Below are 19063 nucleotides of genomic sequence, written 5' to 3'. Positions count from 1 at the left end.
GTTGGGGTTGTGTGGGTGGCAACCAGTTGATGTGTCTCTCTCACATCAATGTTTCTCTCTCTCTCTTCCCCTTTCTCTCCCTCTCGCTCTATCTGAAGGTAAATGCAAAAAAGGTCCTCAGGTGAGGATTAAAAAAAATCTTTAACAACAAAAAATTAACAGCTCTGGTAATCACCAAAAAGAGCAGTTATTTATTTTTTTAAAAAATATGTCCAAATGACAAGCTGCCAGGCTACAGAGAACCCACTCAACTATGGGCCCAGAGGATCTGTGCCCTTAATATTTTGCTGACTTAAATGGAAAGGCCGTGGATTTGTTTCTTTGCTTTGTCCTTTCTCTCGTGGTCTGTTGCTGTATTAAATCATTTTCGTAATGAACACTCATTCAGTGTGTCTTTAGCAACTGGGATGAAGGAATAAAAGATGTCTAGACCTGGAACAGCTCCCACATGAAGCTGGGGACCGGCGTCCATGCTGGGGAATTCCCTTTGTATGTTTTCTTGCTCGGTTAATAAGCACTTAATATGAAAGGGCAGAAAGGAGTCTCTTATCACAAGTACCAGATTTGATGGGTGGCAGTATTTTAATGCAAAACCCCCAAAACGTAAGTAGAAACAAAACAAAGGAAAGGGCTTGCATTTGCCCCTGAGAACTGTTCCAAAGGCAGTTCCAGGAAGGGCCTGTGGAATGAGAGCCGACCCGGCACAGGGCCTGGGACGGAGGCCAGCAGTGCCGGGAGGCCTGGGGAAAGGAGAGAAGCTGCATTCGAGTTATAGAGTCATTTCAGCTCTAGACAGCCAAACGTCACCTTCCCAGAGCCTACTTCTTGTACTTCTGGTTGTCCTGACATCACAATAAAATGTTTATTAAACATCTAACTGCCCATATTTCAGCCATATGTCTTAAATGTGGTGGTTTGATTTAAACATTTTGTGGGACTTTATCTCTCCAATCCATCATTTAGCCCAAATTCCTACTATCCTCCTATGTAGAAAGAAAAAGTGGGGTCCCTGGCCTTTATACATTTATAATCGAGTCAGGCACATAGGTGTTACATACAACATAAAACTGTGCCGTGAATCCAAGGTGAACTGTAATATAATAGGCAATATATGTGCCTTGACAGTTCATAGTGGCAAGGTTACTCAGATAAAGGGCATTGGAAACAAGCCTTGATCAGGCCACTGAAGGAGGGGAGACTTGGGACTGACAGAAAAGAGGGAAGAAGACAGTCACACAAACAACATGAGTAGAAGCTTCAAGGCGGTGATGTGTCCCTGGGCAGCCCACACACGCTGACAGGAGAGGAGAGGAGGTCAGGCCTGGAAAGGAGGAGTGTAGCCTGGTTAAAAGTGAGGTGTCTTGTTGACAACAGATAAGAAAGTTATGATCGGTTGGCAGAAGAACATCAGAATGAGGTTTTTGCGTTACTGTGATAAGGTGCAAAGAACCACCAAATTCCTTAAGAAGATGGAGGAGTCCTGGCCAGTGTGGCTCAGCTGGTTGGGCATTGTCTGTGCATGGAAAGGTTGCTGGTATAATTCCCGATGGGGGGCATACAGGAGACAGCCGACCTATGTTTCTCTCCCACATCGATGTTTCTCTCTCCCATCCTCTCTCTAAAAATTGATAAAAAATCTTTTAAAAACAGATTGATGATTCCATAACAGGTGGCTCTGAAAAATCATCCTGGCTGCTGGTTGTTGTTGGTTTGGGTTTCTTCAACCTAAAATGTTGGCTCAATCCTAGATGTAGAGAAGGTAGCCCTCTGTGCCACAGAAAATTAAATGTTACTATTGTTGAGTCATAATGTGATGTTCTGCAGAAAATCTAGAGCTCAAACTAAGGCACCACAGAAATATTTTTGGTTTTAGTGCTATTTGCTTCCTTATTTTGAGTAAAATTGTGCCCCTGTGTGTTTTTATGCAAATGTTATTTTTCTCTGTATGGTTTATATTAGCTTAGTAACCTGTAATCAAAATAAAAATTTTTTTCTCTTCACAGTTTTGCTCTTTTGGGAGTCGCCTCATGGGACGAGGGTACTATGTGTTTGATAGAAGATGGGATCGTTTTCGATTCGCACTAAACTCCATGGTAGAAAAACACTTGAATTCACAGATGTGGAAGTAAGTGAGCAGTTTTTGTGCATTATGAGATCAGAACTGCCCTGCAACCATCTTAACCCCAACTTTCTAAATGATTATCAGTTGTTGGCTTTTCATAGAACAAAATGATTCTGAAGTCAGGATTCATGATAAAGTCTTAAATGTCAGCTCTTAATGTCTTGCCTACAGTTTTTCAGAGACATATATATGGTGTGTGTTATGCTTTGCCTTCTTTGGAGACCATTTTTGTGTTGGTAATCTTCTAAATGAAAAAGGTATTTGATAAGATCTTATTTATTTAACAGTGATAAAGGGACTTTTTGCTGTAAGAACATCTAAGGATATTAAGAATATGTTTCTGTTTGTAATGTTAAGGCTCTAATGTCAATACTAAAAATTTCATAATGGTTATGGACCAATTTCTAATTGCTTAATGTCCTATGAAAAAAATATATACATCGGCCAACAGGGCAGATCCTGAGAGATGTCGTGAAGTTGGTTAAGCTCGTCTCTGGCCCCTCCCCCTCCCCGGAACACCCTCCTCACCTCTGCTCACACTTCTCTCTCACCTAAACCCAGCATATGTTCCACTTCTCTAATGTCCCTTTATTCTCCAACACCTCTCAATGTATTTACATTTTCATAGGAATTTCATTAAAAAGGAAGAAACCTTCTTGACTTAGGAAAATGCTATTGTGAAGGAATGGCAGGCTAGACCCTCTCAAAGTACAGCACATAAGAAACTGCCATTCTGGCCACTTGATAATGCAAGACTAGCCTGCTGCTAGCCACCCCCACCCCTACAAAGGTGAGCCCTTAAGATATCATAACTTGTTAGAATCATAGCTCCCTCGGATCTAAGCCCAGATGGTTCAGGAAAGCCAACTCTGAACCCCTCACCCTGCCCAGTGAAACCCTGAGAAATGAGAGGGTACTGGCAGTGGTGATGAGAACAGAATTCAGTGCTTGCCCCTCTCCCAGGCAGCTGTGATGCCTCTTTTCATCATGATGCCCAAAGCACTTCCAGACCTGAACTTCTAGGAGGAGTAAGCTCCATTGTTTCTGCTGTAAGCTCTCATGGTGGACTTAGAACTAAATGTCAACACTTCCTGTGAAGTATGAAAGGGCCATAAGAGAAACTTATCATTTCTTCCTGTTTAAGTGACTGCCCAGTGTGTCTAAAAGGCACCCTTGATGCCTATTTGCATCCATCCTAAACAGCAACATATCAGGACTGCGTGTAGGCTTACCATGTTCATGGTTATTTGTTCATTTATCCTGAGATGACCCAAGCTGGCAGCCAGCCCTGGTGATTCTCGTAGCTCTTTGCTCTCCTGTGTTGTGGAAGTGTAAACCCAGGCACGTGGAAGGAATGTATTGATCTGTATTTCGCTACCTGGTGTCCTGTCAGCTCAAGCTCCATATTCCTTTCCTCCTCAGGCACAGAAACCCGAGCCACAGGGCATCAGGTCCCTCCCCCCTTTTCAGGACTTGCCTAACCAATCTACTGTCACTGAGCAACATTGGGGCTGCCTGGGTGTCAACTCTGGAGAGCGTAGCACCCCGCTGCCCTCTCAACCTCGCTGCCCAAACCCCAGGCCCGGACAGGCCCGAACCTGGAGGGATGGCAGCCGATGAGGGCGTGGAAGACATTAGGAAGAAAAGAAACGGCCAAGACTCTTTTTTCTTTAACAAGCATTTAACTCTGCATCAGGAGACGCCAACACAGTATTCTCTTTCAGCCAGGTCAGCATCTGGAGCTCCATGCCAGCTGGCAGGGGAGGATGGGCACTGTCAGTAACTTATTCGCATCTGTGGGCTTTTTATGGGACTTCCCTAGGCCAGCGTGCAAGACGTAAACCAGGCACAGCCCGCAAAGCTGAAATCCACTGCCATTTGGCCCCTAGACAGATGCATAAACTGCTTAGCATGGGAGGAAGGGGGTCGTGGGGACAGTGAGCAGCCACATGGCCCTTGCCCAGCATCCCCCTGCCTTTCTCCCCTCCTGCCTCTGCTATCCACTTAGGATTCGTAAGACAGGAAGGAAAGGGAGAAAAGTATGCCAAAAAATAGCCCCCACCCCAATCCTGAGTGTCAGCGAGGCAAGATTAAGGACTTCAGCTCAGCTTGTCAGAACAAGCTGAAGCATAAATTTATACTGAGTGGAAAAATTACAAATTGGGACATTCAGAGTAGATCCCAGTTAAGGTCATCAAATGAGGTCCTCTCTAAATGAGCCATCTGGTATTTCTAAATAACTTTTTATTACAAGTAACTGCCAAACCTCTGCCCATATGTATTTCTATCTAGACTTTAGCTGGTAAGAAACTTGAGCCGAGAGACGATTGAGCAGGAGGCCTGCAGTCCACAGCAAGGCAGCCAAGACAGCAGGGCAAGTGTGCTGACACCGCACTGCTAAGAAATGTTCCCTGGCGCTGTTGGGAGGGGTTGTGCAGGCCAGACAGTTCTGAGGGCGTGTTTAGACCTTTCTGGTCTGATTATATGGGAGTCCTTGCCCAGCATGCATAGTTCTATTGCTACTAAGCATTCACCTGCTCACCCATCCACCCACCCACCCATCCATTCATTCACTCATTCATTCATCACGATGAGTACTAGTGGAGCACTTATTTAGTGCTGACAGGATCTTCTACATTCTTTAGGCTTGAGAGCACTTAGATTTTCAAACACCATTATGGCTACATTTTTCTCATCTCTGATCTCCTCATTCTGATGTTTTCAAGGACTCTGTCTATGTGCAAGGATTCCTCTGGATTCCACCCTAAAGATCGAAGCTGTTGCTTCACCCAACTGTCGGCAAAAACTGAATCCTGAGAGAGCAGCACTAGGAGAGACATTTCCTTGTAGCAGGGCCTCTCTCCAGAGTTCCCTGGTGCCGCAGCTGGGAGGATGGCCTCCCAGCAGAGAAGGGACTGGAAGCCTCATCTCACACCTTGCTTCAAGCTCCTGGGGTACCCGTCCCACGCCTGCCCACCTTTGAGTTCTGCTTTCGAATTAGGAGAGTGATTTCCTCACCGCTGTGGAGCCCCGGCTATGCTGGAAACGATTCCCAGGGGACACAGGGAAAGAGCAAGATGAGAAATAAAAAAGAGCCAGTTTAACAATATTTACCCAGCTCTTGAAGTCAGTATTTTTCCTGAAGATCAGGAACAATGTGACCTCAAAGCCTCTGTGTTCCTCCTGGTCCCCAGAGTAGCAGCAACATCAACCCAGGCCATGGTCTGGAAGTGGGAGCTGTTTCCAGCACAAGTCCAAAGATGGGCTTGCAGGAGGCCCCAAGGGTGGCCACCACCAGGTGCTGCCCTTAGCTCCACAGAATATAAGAGGCATGGGGTTTGCTCCCAGGCACCCCCAACCTCCGGGAAGACCTTTCCCATCCATATGTTCTCCTGTGCCCATACCCTGCATTTGTCTTCAGAACAAACTAGAAATTCTTGACCACCTTTTCTGGATACATGAGGGTCCCTGTACTCTCACCCCTTCCTAATGCAGGGACAAGAAGACCTGTTGGAGGGCAGCCACACCCTAATTACAGCTCCTCTGAGTGAAAGCTGAGATAGGTGGAGTGGACAGGAAAAAAGTCAGTCCTGGGTCTGGGCAAGTGGACATCTGCATCGTTTCCCAAGCCCCGACCCTCCACCGCCCTGCAGCCTCCATGGCCTGGCCAACCATCGCCAGTGGCCACAAGCCAACATGGAAAGGCGACAGACAGGAAGCGCAGAAGGAGTTTGGCCTGTGAGGAGAGGGGTATCCCACTCTGCCTGAAGCCTTGAGCAGGGTGGGGAGGCAGGGGACCGGCAGGGGCAGAGGCTGTCCTCACAATTCTTACTTCAAGCCAGCACCTAAGTGTGAAATGACCACTTCTCATTAAAAAGCGCCTTCATCACTACCAAAAAAGGAAAAGAACACTGCTGGGGAAATTTGTATTCTAAATCACATTCGCCTTTTATTCATGAACCCAAATCAGCCATTATCCAGTAGCCAAGCATGGAGGAAAGGACCTAAAAACCTGAATGTGCTTGAAAACAGGTTGCTGATATTGCAGTGGGGGAGTCCCAGGGAAGGGCCATGATTCAGATGTTGCCATCCTTCAAGGCTGCATTTTCCATAGTCTGGTTCTACCGGGGTTTTCCTCGTAGCCCTGATGCTCACACTTAATCGCGCCTCTGAGGAATGCCAAGCCTGTTTCTCACTGTGTCTCTTTCACTCTTCTCTCACGTTTAGGAAGATCCCTCCTGCGGCAGATAGCCCCATGCCCTCGCCAGCAGCCCACATCACCGCCCCTGTTCCAGCACCCGTTTCACAGCCTTTCAGCAGCCCCAGTGCTATGTATCTTCCTTCAGCTCCCATCAGCTCAAGGCTCACCTCTTCTTACATAATGACATCAGCCATGCTCTCAAACGCAGCTTTTGTGACATCGCCGGACCCAAGCGCCCTCATGTCACACACCACAGCTTTCCCTCATGTGGCTGCAACCCTCAGCATCATGGACTCAACCTTCAAGGCCCCATCCACCGTGTCCCCGATACCAGCCGTCATCCCTTCCCCATCCCACAAGCCATCCAAAACCAAAACCAGCAAATCCTCAAAAGTCAAAGACCTGTCTGCCCGTAGCGACGAGTCTCCAAGTAACAAAAAGAGGAAGCCGCAGTCCTCGACTTCCTCCTCCTCCTCATTCCCCTTGCAGACATCCCTCTCGTCTCCATTATCAGGGCCCCACAAAAAGAACTGTGTTTTGAATGCCAGTTCAGCTTTGAACTCCTATCAGGCGGCTCTTCCCTATAACAGTCTGTCCGTGCACAGCTCAAACAATGGGGTGAGCCCACTCAGTGCCAAACTGGAGCCCTCAGGACGGACCTCGCTGCCCAGCGGCCCGGCGGACATAGGGAGACACATGGGCTCGGTGGGCAGCAGCAGTGACCCCTGTCCCCTCTCGGTGCCCTCCCTTGCAGGAGACCTCTCTTTGGCCCCACACAATGCCGTGTCTTCTCTGCCCCTCTCTTTTGACAAATCAGAAGGAAAAAAGCGTAAGAACTCAAGTTCTAGTAGCAAAGCCTGTAAAATCACTAAAATGCCTGGTATGAATAGTGTTCACAAAAAGAACCCACCCAGCCTTCTCACGATGATGCCCGATCCCGTTAACAGCACCTCCTCTCGGCAGGTAAGGGACCCGTCCTGCCGGGGGCTTCCTGGCACTGCCTTCTCAGTCCCAGGGCAGGGGGAGCTGGGCAGTGCCCCTGCTTAGCCAGGTGACTCTGTCTCATTTTCTCATAGGCGATCGTTCCTCTGCTATGAGAGCAGTTTATTTAACATATACTTTCTATAGTGCTCGATAAGTGCTAGGTGCTATTCTAAGCACTGTGCAAATATTTTTTTATTTAATCCTCACAACAACCCAGTGCATTTGGTACCGTTGTTAGCACCACCTTACAGATGAGGAAACCGAGACACAGAGAGATTCTGAGTTCCCCACTCTGCTTCTACTTTATATCTTGAGGTTCTGAGGATGACGTTATTAAAGAATTCTGTCACCAAGAAGTTTTATCTGATCTGTTGGGATCCCCTTAGGAAGAGCTGAGCCCCTGGCAGGTTAAATGATGACTTGGGTCCCAACTCGGGGATGATAGCTTGTGCTTCCAGCTCCCAGTGACTGCTCTCACTTTACCTGGCTGCCTTGATGCCCCCCCCCCCCCACTGATATACCTTTTTTTTTCCAAAAGTAAAACCAACTCACAGCGGCTGGCACAGTGTTAGTTTTACACCATTGCACAGATAGGACAGTGTTGTGAAGAAAACGATGGGAAGGTCCAAGAAGAGTCTGTGTTTCTTTCCCTGAGTTCTCTTCACAGCCTCCAGTCTAGTCTGTCTCCTCAGGCTGGGGAAGTTACCTAGGAAAAGCCCCACCCCCATCAAACTCAGATGCCCTTTGGGCTCAGAGGAGAGAGCAGAGTCAGAGAGGATGAGTCCAGCAGGAGGGCCAAGTCCACAGGATTGCCCACGGGCCTTCCCTGTGTCAGGACAGTGTGCAGACTGTGGCAGGAGCCCCAGGTTCACAACCACAGAGTTAAGTGGGCTGGACCCTAATCCCAGCCCCATCTGGGGATGAGGACTTGGGAGAGATGAGAGGCAATTGTTAAAAAAATGTTTTATTATTTTATGTCATCTTTATATGAGACTTATTAAAACCTCATGAAGAGAGAACATCCTGAGGGGTATTCACAAATCACAAGTAAACACTTGAGAAACAGTAAGTTTGGATCCCAAGGGCCAGACAAGCTGCAACCAAGGCCAAGGTGAGAGAGGGGGAGACATAGGTCATCATACTAGAGCCCGGCCCCTCGCACATGCGTGCAGCTGCCGCCGATGTGCTACCTTCTGACTCCTCGGTTCCAGGGGTCCATGGGGAGGGGGGCCGGCACCCACAGAGCCCTACGCTGAGACTCAAGTGTGGGTCAGTGCCACCTCCAGGTCCCAGGATAGAGGGCACAGCCAGGACTTCTGAAAATCAAATGTGCACATGAATTACCTGGGGGTTTGTTAAAATGCAGGTTCTGAGTCAGCAGGTCTGGGGTGGGGCCTGAGAGTCTGCATTGCTAACAGTCCACTGGTTTGCAGGCCACACCCTGAGCTGTAAGGCTACAGTGTCACCCGTTTTAGATAAAGTCCTAGCAGCTAACACTTAGGGGGTGGGCTCTGTCCCCGCTACTTCAGATATATTTAATTCACTTAATCATTACCTGTTATTACCACCCTTTTATAGATGAGTAAACCAAGGCACAGGGAGGTTAAGTAATGTGCCCAAAGTCACACAGCAAGTAAATAGTAGGGCTGGGATTTAAACCAGGCAATTTAGCTCTGGAGTCTGACTCTTAACCCCCATGCCTCTGGGTTAGTGGAGTGCCTCTGCGTTGAGTAAATACTGCTCTGTTGACTCTCTGGTCTGTAGGAGCATATGAAATGTTCAGTAAACACTGTGAATCTGTCACCACCCGTGGTGAGAGGAGCAGACAAGCCTCCTCCTGCAAGGAGGAAGGAAATCAAAAAAGCTGATAAATTTAACAGCTGCCTTGGATCTAGCCTGCATTGGTTCTGTAATGCAGGTGATACCTGGGTGCTTGTCACCAGGACATTAAGAAAAGGCTTTGTCCAGGGTGACCACTGGTGATTTCCAAATGTTGGGGGAAAGCCTTAGGAATCTGGGTTGATTCTCTTAGAAAATTGGAAGGGGCATGGCATTAGGTTGAAAAATTCAAGGTAAACATGTGCTTTGGGGACCAATTCAGGGTTTTTTTTCATTGTATCTGGTAGGTGTAAGGCCAGAATTTACAACAGAAGTATTAAATTAAACAAAAGACTGAACATGTAAGGCAAATGTCTTTGTGCAAAGTTGAGTTAATGTGGAAGACCAGCTCTTTCTAGGCCAAAGGCAGGAGCTGCCTGTGCAAGGTACTCACCTGAAGACCCAGCCCAGTATGTGCCAAGAACAGCCATTGAGGAAGGGGACAAGGGGGATAGCCACACCCACATGCCCCAGTGCACTGTCCAAGGACCCAGCTCAGTCTCCCACTTGAAAGGGAAGCCCAGTGTCATCTTGCTATTTTCTCAGGAACAATAAGGTTTGCACTGTGTCTCTTAGCTGAGAAAACTGACCCAGAAAAAGAGTCTGAGCTAGAAACAAGATGGGTCTAGAACTGAGCTCAGAAGTAGAGGATTTTGTCGAACTCTCCGGCCACAAATGAAAAAGCCAGGCTTTTGCTGAGTTAAATGCTCCCGGAGGGGGGGAGGGGGGGGAGGGGCAGGCCTCTAGCCAGATGCCTTTGTCCTCATCCCTAAAACTCCCAGTATCCACATCTGGGAAGCAGAATAAGAGTTCCCCTCTATTATGCTTTCCCTCTGGGGTGAGAGGGACATCATCAAGGTACGCCCTGAAACATTTTCATTTTCTCTGCCATTTTAAATGGAAACACAAGGTCCACATGGACGTGAGGAGAATGAGCCTCACGCAGCCCTTCTCCTTTCCCTAGTAGCACGTGGTATCGGTGGGCCTTTCCCGAGCCAGCTCGTGTGTCTGAGTAGGGCTTCGCTGGTGTCTTTCAGGTTGGGAAAAATAGCAGCCTAGCTTTATCACAATCCAGCCCTTCAAGCATATCCAGCCCAGGACACAGCCGACAGGTAAGTTACTGGGGGGCAAACGTACATAGGGTCATCAGCAGGGTGGAAAGAATGTGGGTACTGGGGTCAGACCCTGGTTCAGATCTCATCTCCAGTTAAGAGCATGGCTGTCTGGCTTCCAAAGCTAGTAGTTATTAGCTGTGTGCCCTTGGGAAAGTTACTTAACTCCTCTGTGCTTCAGTTTTCTCACCATAAAATGGGGATCATAATGATCCTTATCTCATATGGCTTTTGTGAGGATTAAATTGATTTATTCATGTTAAGCCTCTAGAAAACACCCGGTATAACACACAAGTATTAGCTATTATTATCATTAGCAGCTGTGCACTATTAGGCAGATTACATTGCATCTATTTTTTTTTTTTTTTTCATCTCTTAAATGGTAAAGTCAATGCCTGCCTCCTAAGGTTATTGTGAAGATGAAATAAGATGACATTGACTAAAGGGCCCTGCTAGTGGCAGGTATCTGCCGGTGCTTTCCCAAGGCCTCTGGGGAGCTGCAGCTACCACTCAGGGTGTGGTTTCATGCTGCGAATATTCAGGGTAGAATTAGGAGTTATTATAAACTTGAGGTGTAGAGTAGTCAGTGTATAAATGATTTTCTCCAATGGAGTGTGTGTGGTCGGGGGGTGGGGGCAGAGCATAGGAGGCGTGGTTCTGCACGTTATACAGGATTGGAAAACACACAGACATGGCTGTGTTGTGTAGTTTTACATGTGTTGTAGGTTTTGTGGATAATAAATTGCAGTGTGTCTGCATTTTGGGGTTTCCCTATAAATCTGGAGTAGAGTTTGGGTAAAGGTTATAGGGAAACAGTCTTTGTATCCTCAGATCAAGGAGAGTGTCTCCATTATATTGAGTCACTATGGCCCTTTTTGGGCCTGAGCACCTGCCACCGATCCTCGGTGCCGGAGGGCTCCGGGCTCGTCCATGCTCAGGCAGTCTGCCTCTATCTATGGCAGGCCTCCTGCGCAGGTGGCTGAGTGCGCCCGCCCAGAGCTCCAGGCACACCTGTGGGAACCCGAAGGGCTGGCTGTCGGCCGTAACAGATGTGGGTATGGTAATGATAACAGCTGCGGGTCGTGGAGCCCTTTCTCTGCAGGTCCTGTGCTAAATGCCCTTTACATACACTTAAACTTTTAACAAACACTGTGAGAGACAAAATTAGCATCCTCATTTTATATGTGAAGGTGACTGGACTCAGAGGCTAAGTAACTTGAACCCAAAATCTCTGTCTCCAAAGTCTCTATGCTTAACCCAACAGTCTGCTCTTCCTTAGGTGATTGTCTATGCTATCTGTAGGTTAGATAGGAAATACCCCATGTGAACTAATAGAGAAAAAAAAGGACGACAGATCATTTACTCTGGTTCTCCCTCCTGGAGAGAACCCATGAATTCCACAGGAATTCTCCCTGCATTTTCCTCCACAGCTAGGATCCTTGCTGCTACCCTGCATTTACGGAGTCCTTTACAGCCAGCCCCTCATTTGCCCATTACAGCTGCCTTTTGCCGAATGCAGGAGTTGGGATGGTATCCTTTTTGTTATAGATGAGAAATTTTACTCTGTTCTCGAATCCTCGTGGTAATCCAACCTTTCCTTTCCTTTTCTTTTCTTTTCTAGAAGACCACAAACAGGACGGGCAGGATAAGGACTCTTCCATAACAAGACTATGAAGCCACTTCCAAACCAATGTCTGGCCACCCAGTCCCAGCCCCAGAGGCCAAGTCGGGGAGGGGAGTGGGCAGTGGGGGAATCCATTTCCTGGGCCCTGCCTGTGGCTCTGGCCTTTCTTTTTCTTTTTTTAATGACCAATTTTTAGTTTTGGAGAAAAAGAAAAAGGCAAAAGAACGTGAATTTGAGATTTACAGAAAACAATACCAGTGTTTTGTTTTCTTTGTCTTTCATTTGCCACACATACACATTCTTCCAGTCCTGGGGTCACTCCTCCAGCTTCTGATTCAGCTGCTGCACCTGGTTTTGCTCCAGCCAGAAGAGCAGACAGTGCCGGACGCCAGCTCCTGGTGGCATCGTGGGGAGCTCTTGAACTTGAGCACACGCAGTGCTCCTTTCCTTTCCAGTCCTCACCACCCATCCCTCTCCTCCTCCCTGCCACTCACTGGGTCCCCAAGACCACCAGAAGAAGCTGCCTCTCATAAGCTGGCCTCTGGACAGTGCCCTGGGAGAGGGGCTTTGCTGTGGAGCAGCCTGTGTTTGGGGAGCAGAGAGCAGAGGCAGGAGGGTAGCCAAGTGCACTCAGCAGGTTTCCGTAGCGCACCAGCACTGGAGCCCATGCTGAGAAGAGGAACCTTTTAATGATGTGGTTTACCCCGTACCACTGTCCAGCTATGCAGCTCAGAGAGGATATATTGGGCCAGGTCTGCAACAGGCCGGGGAGGTGGCAGGAAGCAGCGAATGAGGGTAGGAGATAGCCCTCAAAAGATAGTCAGACCTGGATGCCTGAGGTCATCTGAATTTGTTAGGAATCCATGCTGCAAAATCCCTTCCCGGGTGCCACATACAAGGTCCCAAAGCTGAGCAAGCCAGAGTGAAACGTCCCAAGGGAATGGGTGGGAGACCCCAGGAAGCCACTGTGAAGAAGGTAAAGTGCCCACAGCTGTGGAGATGCTCGAGCCTCCCTCCAGGGCTAGGCAAGAGGAGAAAAAGGAAGGGAAGGAAGGGCCTAGGGGAAAGCTTCCATGGAGGGCTATGTGTCATACCTCTGGTGAGAATGAATACCAGCATGGTTCACCCATCTCTGTGCCCTGGGCCACAAGGTCCTGGGAATCAGGGCACCCATACAGCAAGTATGCTGGGTTATCAGAGGCTCCAACTCAGATACAGCCACCCCAGCAAGCTGCTGGTGGCACAGCCAAGCTGCTGCCTAGTGAGGAATAGCCACTGGGAAGAGAGAAGCTGGAGCCCTGCAGCTATGAAATTGTTCACACTGGAATTTTGAAAGAAACATCAATACTGTGAGCTCTTATCAGGAATCATAGTCAGGAAAGGAACTCGCAATATAAAAGAAATGTTCTGTGCTATTTATCATGTAACTTTGCAAACAATATAACAGCACAGATACTAGGAGTTTCACTTCGTCCCTAAATCAGAAATGAAAGCCAGTTTTTCAGCTGGACACAAACCCTCATTTCCACCCCGAAGTTTTCTCTTCTCTCTATCCCCCAACCCAAAGATCAGACTACTGCTAAGTTTCACCACAGAATTGAATTTCACTAAGACGGGAGGCAAGTGGAGTGATTTGCATCAATGAAATTGCACTGACAGTGTTTCTTATAGGATTACTACAATTTTTTAATATAAAGATTTTTTTTAAAATCATGAGTTGGTATTAGGTACCAGGACATTAGTTCAGATTATTTCATTTTTATTTCTACAGTGTTAAAGTGCACTTATATGCTGGTTTATTTACATCTTGGGGAAAAGAGACTGCAAATTGAAGGGAGGATTGTTACTTTTTCTTTTTTTAAAAAAAAGGTTAAGGCAGATTTAAGACTTATAAATGTTTAAGAAATTATAAACAAGATTAGAACCTTTGAAAAAAATTTAGAAGATATTCTTAAAGTAAATTTTTATAGTGTTAATTTTGTAATAATTTATGTTTTACTATATTACAGAGCTAACTGACCAGAATAGTTTCAGAAACAATATGAAACTTAGGAACGTTTAAGCAATGTTTATATTTTTAAAATGTTCTTTGAATTATGTTTTTATTATACATTTCTTCAGACTGAAAGTATGTACATATCTTTGTTATTTTTGCACAATTTTGTCTTGTTTGGTTTTAGACGTCTGTTTTTTTATAATTTATTTTGAATTGTAAAACTTGCAGGAGTAAAAACAAAACAAAAAAATCTCAGCAACAAAATAACCCTCTGATTTATAAACTCTTACATTCAAAGAGGGAAACAAAGGTTGAGAGATGAAGTGGCTGCTTCTGAGAAATAACGTCTCGACAGGGACTAAAGGAGCGATTCAGTAATGGGTTTGAACGTGTTAGCTCTCTGCATCTCCGAATTGCAAGCTGGAATAAAGAGGCTCCCCACTGAATGCTGCTGACTTGGTGAAAGACTGGCTCTGACCAAGGTGAGGACATTTCTGGAAACTGAGCAAAAAGGGAAAACCCACAGTGTCTCTTCCTTCACAGTCAACCACAGGTTTACTTTGTAATGATGTATTCAAAACCCACAGCTTGAAAAATGGAATGCAAATAAAAGGTTTTCTTTGGTTTTGCTTTAATGGAGTTCAACTGGACCAGCCTATAAAGCACTATTAGGGTGATCCCCTTGGGTACTTCTGACCTGCCCACCCCACTCAGTCCTCTCTCCCAGCCCCTTGACTGCACCGCCACCCCTCCCCACCCCACCCACGCCGTTTGCCTCAAGATCTCGTGACTTGTCGCCAGCCACAGGCTCGAAAGCTCTGGTTGTTAAGCATAGCGCAATGCATAGAACTGTCAGCCATAAAAACAAAGCGACTTGGATAACTTGTATGCCTTCTTTTGTATCAATGTACCAATTGTAAATAACGCTGATCAACCTTTGTAGAGAATAGTTTATACAGCATATTCTATTATTGCTGATTCTCAGTGAACTCTTGTTTTAAAAAAGGAAGAAAAGAAATTTTCTATTTACACCTTCTATTTTGTTATGCTGTCGGCCCATGGCACTTTAACAAAACTGTGGGTTTTACGTAGCCGGTCAGTCATGGGGTATATTAAATAACTGTTGTTGCACAGACAAGAATTTGCACCTGCTCATTTGTCCTTTCCTACTACCGATTTTAGAACCTTTTCCAAAAGAATTTTGAAGAAAGCATGTCCAAACATTCTAAACAAATGCCACACTTGTGGAGTGGATTTCTTTTCTACGATCCATATTTTCTAACACTAAGAAGTATTTTCCTTCTTTGTCCCGCACCTTTATGTATTAGCACTATCAGAATTCATTCCATGCCTGTGATGTTGTAAGCAGAATAAATGTCTAAAGTGGGTGTAAATAGTAAATTCTATGGCTTACAGTTTTAAAATGGAAAGAACCAACATTTATCTATTGATACCACCATGGTTCAGCACCAGGCCTGGAGACATTCTCCAGTGAGCGATTGTATTTTTTTTTTTTTTTTTTTTTTTTTTTTGGTAACATGGCTTTGTAAATAAAATAATTTATATGTTTGTAAAACAAAGTCTTCGGGTCTTCATAAAATTTAGATTTTTTTTCTTTTCGGTTTATGTGTTCTTACCAGATGAGCCTTCCTGCTAGGACACATTTGAGGCATAGAAGAGAGTGAATTCATTCGACAAATAATTCGTGGAGCATCCTTGCCATGGCTACCCCTCAGCTAGGCATTCCGTGCTTAGAAATAGACATAGTCCCAGCCGCTTTCTGGAAGCAGCCCGTGGGAGAGACAGTTAATAAATACATGGTCAAACGTATAATTACAGATTGTGGCAAATGCTATGGTTCTTTGAGAAAGAGAAATAGGAGAAACCGACAAAGTGCGTGAGGGGAGTGCTGTCAGGCAGTTTTCTCTGAGGAAGTGAGCTGAAGACACAGGGTGGAGAGAGAATCCCAGGCAGAGATGGTCCAAGGTAGAAAAAACTTGGTAAGTTCCTAGCCCAAAGAAGATCCACTGTGGATGGAGCAGGGGGAGAGAGGTGGACAGGAGGCAAGAACAAGTTCACAGGAGGCTCTTGGAGTTTGGATGTTGTGCTTAATTCAGTGGGAATCCTTTGGAGGGCTTAAGTGGGAACACAGCACAATCTGATATGTTAAAAGATCACTCTAGCTGCTGTGTGGAGAATCAGCTGGAAACTATTGCAAGAGACCAGGTGAGACATGTTAGTGAGGTCCCAGGATGGTGAAAGCAGAAATAAAGAGAAGTGAATAGATTCAAGATATACTGTACATATTAAATTGACAAGACTTGCTTGGGAATTAGATGTGAGAGCAAGGAAAAGAATGACTCCCAGGTTTCAGATAGAGCAACCGTGTTGGGTGCAGATGCCATTTCTTCAAATGTGGAAAACCAGAAAAGGAACAGGTTTTTAGGGGGAGGGTGGGAGAAACATTTTGTGAAGATCAAAAGTTCTGTTTTGTTCACGTATGTTTGTTTATATATGAGATTACTATGAAATACTTAAACTCCTGTGTCAAGAAGGCATGGTATACACATGATGGAAGCCATCAGCAGGTCTAAGTTGGAGGCATCAGTTTGGGAATCTTTAGTAGATGGATGATATTTAGGGCCACAGGTATGGATGTGATTACGTCAGAGAACGTAGAGGGAGAAGAGCAGACCTGTAGAGGTTCGGTGGAGCAGAAAGCCAGCAAGGACTCCGAAGCTGAAGCATTCTTGAAGAGGAGCGAGAGCCAGCAGGAGTGGTTCCCTGGAAGCCAGGACCAAGGTGTTTCAAGGAGGGAACAATCAACTCAGTCAAATACTGCTGTAAAATGGAAAATGTAGATGGTATCGTGTCTGGTTTTACAAATAGAAGTCATATTAGTTTCCTAAACTGCCATAACAAATTAACACAATTTAGTGGTTTAAAACAACATAAATTTATTCTCTCAAAATTCTGGAGACCAGAAGTCCAAAATTAAGCAGGGCTGCATTCTCTCCAAGGGCTCTGGAAGAGAATCCCTCCTTGTCTCTTCCAGTTTCTTGTGACTGCCAGCAGTCCTTGGCATTCCCTGGCTTACTGATGCATCACTCCCAATTCTGCCTCCATCTTCACGTGGACATCTCCCCCGGGTTTCTTCTGTGTCTCAAACCTCCCACTGCCTCGCTCTTGTGAAGACATCTTTATTAGACTTGGGGCCAACCCTAAATCCTGGGTGATCTCATTTCAAGATTAACTTATGTAAATCTTTTTTTCCAAATAAGTTCACACTCACAGGTCTAAGAGTTAGGACTTGAACATATCTTTTAGGGGGTTATTATTCAACCCACCACAGTGACCTTAGCAAAGCATGTGTGATGGAGTAGTAGGAGCCAAGGCCAGACTGGTGCGGTGTGAAGGAAATTCAGTTGCGTAGTCCCCTTTTCTTCACACCCTCGCCAGCACGTGTTGTTTGATGATCAGATGCATGTTTTTGTTTTTGTTTGCAATTTTTATCAGTCTTTTGGTTCTATCTGACTCCATAAACAGAAAATTTTGATACACACACAGCATTAAGTAGAGGACTGAATTTCTCTGCAAAAGGACTTACCTGAAGAGGATGCTTCCAAGGTCTGCGCTCACCTTCAAATACTTGGAGGATGTTCCCACAAGGTCCAAGCTGAGCCCGGCATTGTTCAACATTTTAATTATTCAGTTGACATTCAAAGTAACCTGGTGAATTAAAGCCATGAATATAAACATGTGGCTTTATAGAATAGCGCTTACCCAAAGGAGGTTTCCGGTGCTGGAAATGTTCTGTATCTTGACCTAGGAGCTTGTTAAATGAATGAAATAATTGGTGAAATGAATATAATCATTGGTGAAATATTAAAATTCATTCATTTCACTGTGCACTTTGAAATTTAAAAGTTTACACACAGGTCTGGCAGGTTTGGCTCAGCAGTTAGAGCATCAGCCCACGGTCCAGAGAGGCCTGGGTTCGGTTCCCACTAAGGACATGTACCTCAGTTGCAGTTTGTCCTCGGCCCTGGATGGGGTCGTGTGGATGGCGACCAGTCGATGTATCTCTCTCACATCAATGGTTTTTTCTCTCTTTTCCTCCCTTTCTCCCTCCGCTCTATATGAAGATAAATGCAAAAGTGTCCTCAGGTGAGGATTAAAAAAAAAAGTTTACACACAGACACAAAAGGTGAATGGTAGACTGGAGTGGAATTGTATCAGCAGAAATAAGAAAGTTACAAAATAATTTGAAAAGAAAACTAATGAGAAGCCAATTTTCTCCCCGAAATCCCCCAGAGGCAGTAGGTACCACAGAGAAGGGGGTTCAGCAGTGGGTTGAAAATAGGAAGGGGGAGGTTTGAAAGTCTCATATAAGGGCCCTGGCCGGTTTGGCTCAGCAGTTAGAGAGTTGGTTGGCCTGCAGACCATAGAGTCCCAGGTTTGGTTCCCACTAAGGGCACGTACCTCGGTTGCAGTTTGTCCCCACCCTGATTGGGGTCGTGTGGGTGGTAACCACTCGATGTGTCTCTTTCACGTCGATATTTCTCTCCCTCTCTCCCTCTCACTCTATCTGAAGATAAATGCAAAAATGTCCTCAGGTGAGGATAAAAAAAAAGTCTCATATAAGGTTGTTGAAGCCCTCAGAGCTCCCTTCGCCTCCCACATGTAGCCAAGAGGCTTCTCACCACCCTAGCCCACTCCAAGCCCCTCTGCAAGGAACTAAAGGGTTATTTTTGGGGGGGCAAATAAATGGAACACTGAGATTCTAGATTTAAGGTTACCAAGCCCAGCAGCGAAAGTTACCTTGGGGTGAGGTGGGAATAGGATGAGACATGAGATTGTTTCTTTTCTTCATAAACTGTAGAAATTAATTTGTTACAATATTATGCTGTTTTGATATTTAAAGTTTTTAGGGTATAATATGCATAATTAACAATGAAATATATGGAGGCCATTAGGTGAGCTCACATTAGTGTTTACTGGAGTACAGTACAATGCAATGTTTGATGCTGGGCATGGCAGCTTAAAGAGTCTGGATACAGAACCAGAGAAAAACAAAGGCATAAAATAAAAATGATTACAGTGAATGATTATGGAATGCACTTTCCTGGAGGTAATTAAAAATGGA

General features: G+C 45.7%; 1 protein-coding gene across 3 annotated transcripts in view; it reads left to right on the top strand.

Annotated features, from left to right (window-relative positions):
* The window catches only part of ATXN7L1 (ataxin 7 like 1), a 253531-nt gene extending 239777 nt beyond the window's left edge, over positions 1-13754 (top strand). For 2 of the 3 annotated variants that reach the window (XM_036246188.1, XM_036246189.1), the window contains 4 exons: positions 2004-2125; positions 6350-7286; positions 10223-10297; positions 11919-13754. In XM_036246188.1, coding sequence (XP_036102081.1) covers positions 2004-2125; positions 6350-7286; positions 10223-10297; positions 11919-11960 — 1176 coding nt within the window. In that variant the 3' untranslated portion in view covers positions 11961-13754. Of the gene's footprint in view, positions 1-2003; positions 2126-6349; positions 7287-10222; positions 10615-11918 lie in introns of those variants that run through there. The other variant, XM_036246187.1, reaches the window with a different exon arrangement.
* Positions 13755-19063: the final 5309 nt, after the last annotated feature.

The sequence above is a fragment of the Molossus molossus genome, unplaced genomic scaffold (assembly GCF_014108415.1).
Source record: "Molossus molossus isolate mMolMol1 unplaced genomic scaffold, mMolMol1.p scaffold_m16_p_7, whole genome shotgun sequence".
Lineage (NCBI taxonomy): Eukaryota > Metazoa > Chordata > Mammalia > Chiroptera > Molossidae > Molossus > Molossus molossus.
Note: the sequence above shows the minus strand (reverse complement) of the source record. Positions and strands in the feature narration are given on the sequence as shown.